The sequence below is a fragment of the Syngnathus acus genome, chromosome 1, assembly GCF_901709675.1.
Source record: "Syngnathus acus chromosome 1, fSynAcu1.2, whole genome shotgun sequence".
NCBI classification, from domain to species: domain Eukaryota; kingdom Metazoa; phylum Chordata; class Actinopteri; order Syngnathiformes; family Syngnathidae; genus Syngnathus; species Syngnathus acus.
In genome coordinates this window covers 8583816-8590440 of record NC_051087.1, presented here as the reverse complement: position 1 = coordinate 8590440, position 6625 = coordinate 8583816, and the positions used below count along the sequence as shown (strand labels likewise).

The 6625-nt window shown below is 39.8% G+C and overlaps 2 protein-coding genes across 2 annotated transcripts; both read right to left on the bottom strand.

The window, feature by feature from the left end:
* Positions 1-534: 534 nt before the first annotated feature.
* Positions 535-2886, bottom strand: atp5pd (ATP synthase peripheral stalk subunit d). The gene is made up of 6 exons (XM_037259247.1): positions 2807-2886; positions 1801-1931; positions 1175-1271; positions 987-1058; positions 810-872; positions 535-722 (listed from the first exon to the last, which is right to left on the bottom strand). The coding sequence occupies exons 2-6, from the start codon at positions 1920-1922 to the stop codon at positions 591-593; spliced, it is 486 nt and encodes a 161-aa protein (XP_037115142.1). The 5' UTR covers positions 1923-1931; positions 2807-2886; the 3' UTR covers positions 535-590.
* Positions 2887-4300: 1414 nt separating this feature from the next.
* Positions 4301-6211, bottom strand: LOC119127846 (homeobox protein MSX-2-like). Its single transcript, XM_037260029.1, has 2 exons — positions 5791-6211; positions 4301-5258 (listed from the first exon to the last, which is right to left on the bottom strand). Exons 1-2 carry the CDS (start codon positions 6131-6133, stop codon positions 4843-4845), a joined length of 759 nt encoding a protein of 252 aa, XP_037115924.1. The 5' UTR covers positions 6134-6211; the 3' UTR covers positions 4301-4842.
* Positions 6212-6625: the final 414 nt, after the last annotated feature.

Below are 6625 nucleotides of genomic sequence, written 5' to 3'. Positions count from 1 at the left end.
GGTGACTAGGGGATTGATTGCTACAATGCCCAACAGCGACGCGGACAAGCTTCCTACGATGCTGGAGTGCTTTATTCTTCTAAACCTTTTGCCAAGTTATTTTTTGAAAACGGGTGACCCAATTTTCCACGACAAACTGATCCCAGCACAAAAAATGAAATAAAAATACTTAGAAAATATATCCACAAATAGATGCCTGCAGGGTTCTACTTAATTAACACCCCATACAAAAAATGATCAAAACAATATCACTTTTCAATGTGTAAACAATTGCACCTGATCTCAAATATTTCATCCATCCATTTAATGTAATCGCTTGTCCTCACTGCAACAGCATACTTCAGGAAAGTACAATTCAATGCCATATATTACATAGAATGTTTGTTTGGATGCAAAAACTGTAAAGTATGAAGAGGAATAAATGTCCTTCTCCAGCCTACATACATACATACATGGCAGCTTCCTGTTCACAATGGGAGGTTCTACAACACTATTTAAAAGTGTACAAATACAAATGAAAAGACACATACCCAATGCATTTAAAATATGTAGTTTTTATTGTGGGGTGAGTGCCAAGTCAATGATTATAATTACAATTCAGAAATGGGCTTGTGGGGCCAATATGGATATTTGACCATGTCCAACTTGGTCTCGGGGAAGGTGTCGTTGAGATCTTCAATGGTCATCTGGTCGAAGGGGATCATATTCCTGAACTTATGCAACTGCGAACATAAAGGAAAGTGAGAAAGCTATATGTATGATTTCTTCAGGCTACTGGCTAAGGTGTTTAAGCAACTATTCATTCTCACCTGTGCTTCATACTCTGCGACGCGAGCTTTTGATGCTTCCACGTAAGCTGTGGCATCTTTGTCCTGGAGAAGTCCATTGTTAGAAACTCTCATAAAAAAATGGTTCGATTCCAGTGAGAGAAATCTCTTTTATACAATGTGTGGTGATGGTATTCATTATTTGATGTTAACACTTACAGCCTCGACCTCCTGGGCGTTGATGGCAGTTGTCTGCGTGTCAACAGGCTCGGGGATCTTCAGAGCTTTGAACTATAAGTACAAGCCAAGACAATGATGCAACCAGCAAAGCAAATGACTAGAAGATTTCAATGATTCAAACAAATTCCAAAGTCATACTCTTAATGTTGGCTTGGAATTCTATTTACCTTCTTCTCAAACTCATCAACCATTCCAGCTTTGGCCACAGCGCTCTTGTAATAGCTCCAGTCTATGGCAACAGGAGACTCTGGCAGGGAAGTTAGTCTAGTTAGGGGAAAGGGGGAAAAAAAAAAAAAAAAGAAAAACAGTCCTGAGCATGTGTTGTTTAGGTAGAACGGCACATGCAAACAAAAGTGGAACTTTTTACAAATGCTGCCAAAGCGCTAAAATGACTTTCAAGTTATTGAGAATATCATCAATTGTTAGTACGCCTTACTTACTACTGTAAACCATATTTCAGCTTGTCAAGACAAACTGTTTGTAGTAATTTTGTCTTTTCACCTTTAAAGAGGATGTTAGGAGTAGAAATTTAGCAAACAAAGCACAATTTTGTCCAAGCATTTCACTGACACGGAATTATCACCAGTAGCAGCTGCGTCTGTTTTTTGACCACAATTTATATCGACCATAAGTGCTTGAAAATAAAAAAAAAAAAAAAAAAAAAAAAAAAAAAAACGTAGCAATCCTTTTGGGCTCCTTGATGATTGATCCGTTTTGTCAAGAGACGGCAAAAGTTAAAGAGCAACGAACCAAACTTGACAATCAAAAGCAATGGTGATGATATTCAACTGACTTAGCAGAAATTGCATCACTGCGGGTCTTCAGGGCATTGAACATGCTCTTCTGGTTGGGTGGAACACGCTCAGCAAATGCCACCCAGTCGACGGCCTTCAGGGCTAAACGCCGGGCTGCCATCTTGGTAATCTGAAAGACACATAATTGAACATAATGAAAGTCTTGGGCATCTAAAATGAAGGAAGTCGATTAAAACGTGATGGATGTTGCTAAATAACAACAGTCAAGTAGTTATGTTCACAATTGACTTCATCAATAATCAACTCATAACTAAATATTGAAGAACATTTTGAACACAACTTCAGTTTGCAGTTCAACATAGAAATGCAGCATTCAAATTTCTTCTACAATCATGATAAATTGCAGAACAGATTTACAACGAGAGCATCTCAGTCTTTCATCAAAACGTGCCAATAAACCAAGTGAGATTTTGACTAAACTGAGACTGCTGACATGAAACTTCGCTTGCTTACATTGTTTCTCAACATAACTATGTTATTATTTTTACATAGCACCCCATCAAACAAAAACACACAAAACGTGTTATTTTTATACCTTCTGCCATTTAGTGGAGGAACATTTACATACATTTAATCAAATGTCACTTGCAAATACGCAAAGATACATGATGCAGCCAGATGAATGAAATGAAATAGCATCGTTTCCAGCAGCATACTACTTAAAAGTAACCCATGTATGTTGCTAAAAATCCTACTACACTAACATAGACTAACTGTGTAAACTAACTATTCATGCTACAATCCTCCCTTCGTCCTTGGCATGAAATTGAAATTGGCTGCAAAACGACGCTAGCATTGTTAGCTGGTTAGCCAAGGTCAGAGAAGACCTTTTCTAACGACAAGGTTTTTGCGAAACATCGAAGGGCAACAAGTTCACGTTTGCAAAGAACGGTCGGGTAACGAGTGCATTTGCACACAGGCACATTGGTAAAAGCCGATTTAGCCCCAGTCAAGGAAATCTGCGATGAATGCGGGCGTCCTTACCTCGCTTCACCAAAGGAGTCCGTGACAGGAGGAATGATGAGCGGAAGTGATTCTTCTTTGAGCAAAACAGGTCGGCAGTGAGCAAATCGTCGCTCTCTGCTGGTCAAAAGGAACAATTACAATGTCGCGTTTCACGCGCTTGTGCGCTAATTCCAGTGGAGAGCATTCAAGGACGGCCATACGTGTTTTTTTTTTTAATAGTAGGTTTTTCGTAGAATAAGTGAAAAAAAAATCCTGAATGCTCATTTTAGCAATAAAATAGTAATACCGGTTTTAAAATGAACATTTTAATCACAGTTAATAAACCCCTGTATAAAATATGAGTTTGAATCTAAGTGCAAAATGTCTGTGGTCATTATTGATAAAAATACAAAAATGCTCAATGCGGGCCAAAGTATAAAAATGTAAAAATGAAATCATCCAATTTCAATTAAAATAGATCAAAATGAATTCATACGTTTTAATATACCAACTATAGGGGGAATGGCTTCATTCATTTACCGGATAAAATATTTTACTATAAGATTAAAAGAAATATGCTGTTTTTTAGTTTATGATTTTTTTAAATTCATTACTATGTAACCTAATCAACCAAAGAAATGTTGCCCTGCTCATTTATGTTATTTTTTTTTTATTATTTATATATTTTATTTATTAAACTAGATGAATGAATTTCAAAATAGAAAGTAATTTATTACACTTTTATCAAGTAGTTTTGAGGAAACGTCTTGATAATAAATATAATAGTAGATAATAGAATAAACTTTCTGTGGGTTGAATTAAAAAACAGAGTGGGCTCCATGTGCCATACTTGTACTCATTTATCCATGTAACCTGTAAACTCAGGCATGAGTTTAAAATGCCCCTGCCATGAACATAGCGTGACTTTTTTTGCTGCATAAATGATAGTTACAATTAAAAAAAAAAAAGACGGCACAGCAATACTAATTTTCTTTGCAATTCTTTGTGTACAATGACATCCCTGCGCCCATTATCTGTGTCACTCACCCTGCACCTCGGATGTGCTGGATCTCAGCTGTCTTCGGGCAGTAGGTGAGGTACATACTCCGTAGTCACCAGCCAATCGCAGTGTGAACATGCAGTTGAAATCATCTGTTTCGTATTAAACACCAATGTACGCATGTTCTATATGAATCAACTATTCCCAAATTGTGTGATACTGTCTTTGTGGAGTACATGAATTTCAAACTTGTGGAAATTACTTCAAATGACTTGAATATTTTACAAATTGTACAATTCACTGTTTGCTCAGTTAATATTTTAAATCAGTCAATCACCATGTTCCAAGTTTCCAATTTACATGAATAGTTTGAGATGTTCATCTTATTTTGGATTAAGGTAATTAGCGCAAACTTTAACCACGTACTATTACAACACATTAAATTACCTTCATATATTTGTCTTTTGCTTTAAAATTATATTTTTGGGGTGAGGCAAAGGTCAGTCCTGTTACACAACAAGATCCAAACCATATTCAGATATGTTGTAACTTTATTTACATGTCACTATAGATTTTCATATAGAAAAGTGTACACAGTACAAAAGAATCAATAAATACAAAGGTCCTGCTTTTCCTCTACAGCTGGACTTTTTATTTACATAGGCTATACCACAAAATCCCATAAAATTCTATTGTAATCCTCTTAAAGGCAACGTTGGCAGAGTAAACACTATTTGATACACACATTTAATACAGTAATAAATTGTCTCTCTGCTGACAACTTCATGGTAAGGAAAATAAACAGCTGAAGAAGACAAAAGTTGATGCTGGCTCTGAAGGCACTTCCTTTAAGTACTTTTAACTACTCAGTCTCAAATACAGTCAATAAACTCATGCAAACCGCACTTTTTCTCCCCACAAATACACACATTTGTACAACGTCTATAACAATATAGTTTTCAGTTTTTGGAGGTAAGAAGAACGTGTCTAAAAATATTTTTTCCCAGTTGAAAATATTTATTGTGCCTTTAAGTGTTTTTGCAACCTGTTTCCCATTACAGCACACACAGCAATGCTAAGACAAATAGTACATCCCGTACGTGACAGGTCCACCAAAGAGCCCCGGCATCGGCAGATTCGGCCTAGGATAGGGGTTCGAGGGGGCCCAAGTCGCTGAGCCCTGCACGTGCGCGCTGAGGGGAAAAGGCAGTGCAAAGGCGGACAGGACGGGCTTGGTGGCCAGCTTAAACTTCTCTAACTCGGCTTCCTGTAGCCTCTTGGCTTTGGCCCTGCGGTTCTGGAACCAGATCTTCACCTGGGTCTCGGTCAGGTTGAGCGAGCTGGAGAACTCGGCTCTCTCGGCTATAGAGAGGTACTGCTTCTGGCGGAACTTGCGCTCCAGGGCCAGCAGCTGAGAGGTAGTGAAGGGCGTGCGAGGTTTACGGTTGTTTTTGTGTTTCCGTAAAGTACACTGGGATGGACTGGAGCTCCCTAGTGCAGAGATAGAGATAGCAGTCATTACGGGGCCAATTACATACAATCAAAATGACTCGTTGCAAACGCATGCTAAGGAATGTTTGACAATGTTAATCATTGTGCAATATTGTGTGGAGGTGTATAGCGCTGGAAGAAAATTAAAAAAAAACACTACCTGGGAAAAAAAAGCAGCAAAAGTAGAAGCAAATGGCTTAAAAATAAAGAATGGACGTACGCTTGTGCTTCAAAAGATGTTTACAGAAAGTCCTCAATTCTTCCGTTTCTTTACACCACAATGTAGTGGTAATTTTGTCATAGTCTCTTAATCTCCTTACCCCGAATGTATGAGCTTGTTTATTCATAAAAATAAAAACACGAATCCCCTTATGAGTTTTTCACGCGTTTTGCTGAAGCAAAACAACCCGAATGTATTAAAAGTCCATTTACAAGAGATTTATATTATAATATGAGCAAGTTAGCCCAATTGCGCAATTTATAAGCAAACAGTACTTTATTATTATTGCACGCATCAGGTGACATTACTTACGAGAGTTCCCCTGGAACCAAGTGCTCTGGTCGCTGTCAGCCGAGTGCAGCGTGTCCTCCGTGGAGCCGCTGCAATTAGCCGGCGAGCCCTCTGCATAAAAAGTCCTCGGAGAGTAGTGCGCCGCGGGGTTCTGAGCATGCACGGTCGACTCGAAAGAAGTCCTACAGGTGCTCTTCTTGGAAATCAAAGACTCGACGCTGAACGGGAGGCGGCTCCTCTCCTTCTCCGTGGTCATGTCCTTGGGCTGCGCGTCCTCCGTCTCCTCCTGAGGATGGCCAACTTGCGCGTCCTGGGACGGCGAGCCCTGCTCTGCGTTCATCGTCAGGCGAGGCGATGGGGCCATGCACCTCCCGGTGGCCCGCAAAAAGGAGCGATGGAGTCGACGATGCGTACACGGACCGTCTCTCGAGTCAGCGACGCACACTTTAACTTTTACGCACGGACAGGAAGGTCTATAAGAGGAAGAGGTGTGTTACCATTCCTCGCTCCCACCAATCGGCTGGCTAATTTGGGGTCAGAGCGCGGTTTGGATTGGCTCACAGCCTTCTAAGGAAACATCAAGAGGCCTCTGAAAGGAAAGAGTACTTAATCATACAGACCCCATGCTGCGAGAGGCCATTCATGGCCCTCACAAAGTAGCTTAGACCAATTTTAGTGTAATTAACCAGTGGGGAGGACTCTCTCGACCATTTACATCCATTAGCCGGACAGTCCATCGGCAGCACTCTTAACTCGGGTCTGTTTCGCAGTCCTTCAACAAAGAATGCGACCTGCGTTAGAGCTGTACAGCTCACTATAAAAACGACTGAATGAATATCATGTCCTGCATTTAAAA

Excerpts from the sequence above, each read along its gene's own strand:
- atp5pd (XM_037259247.1), bottom strand. The coding sequence starts at position 1,922 with ATGGCAGCCCGGCGTTTAGCCCTGAAGGCCGTCGACTGGGTGGCATTT. Across the intron at positions 1,059-1,174 it reads TTGATGAGTTTGAGAAGAAG|TTCAAAGCTCTGAAGATCCC; the intron begins GTAAATAGAATT and ends TTGTACTTATAG. Across the intron at positions 723-809 it reads TCGCAGAGTATGAAGCACAG|TTGCATAAGTTCAGGAATAT; the intron begins GTGAGAATGAAT and ends TTATGTTCGCAG.
- LOC119127846 (XM_037260029.1), bottom strand. The coding sequence starts at position 6,133 with ATGGCCCCATCGCCTCGCCTGACGATGAACGCAGAGCAGGGCTCGCCG. Across the intron at positions 5,259-5,790 it reads TTGGTTCCAGGGGAACTCTC|GGAGCTCCAGTCCATCCCAG; the intron begins GTAAGTAATGTC and ends TCTCTGCACTAG.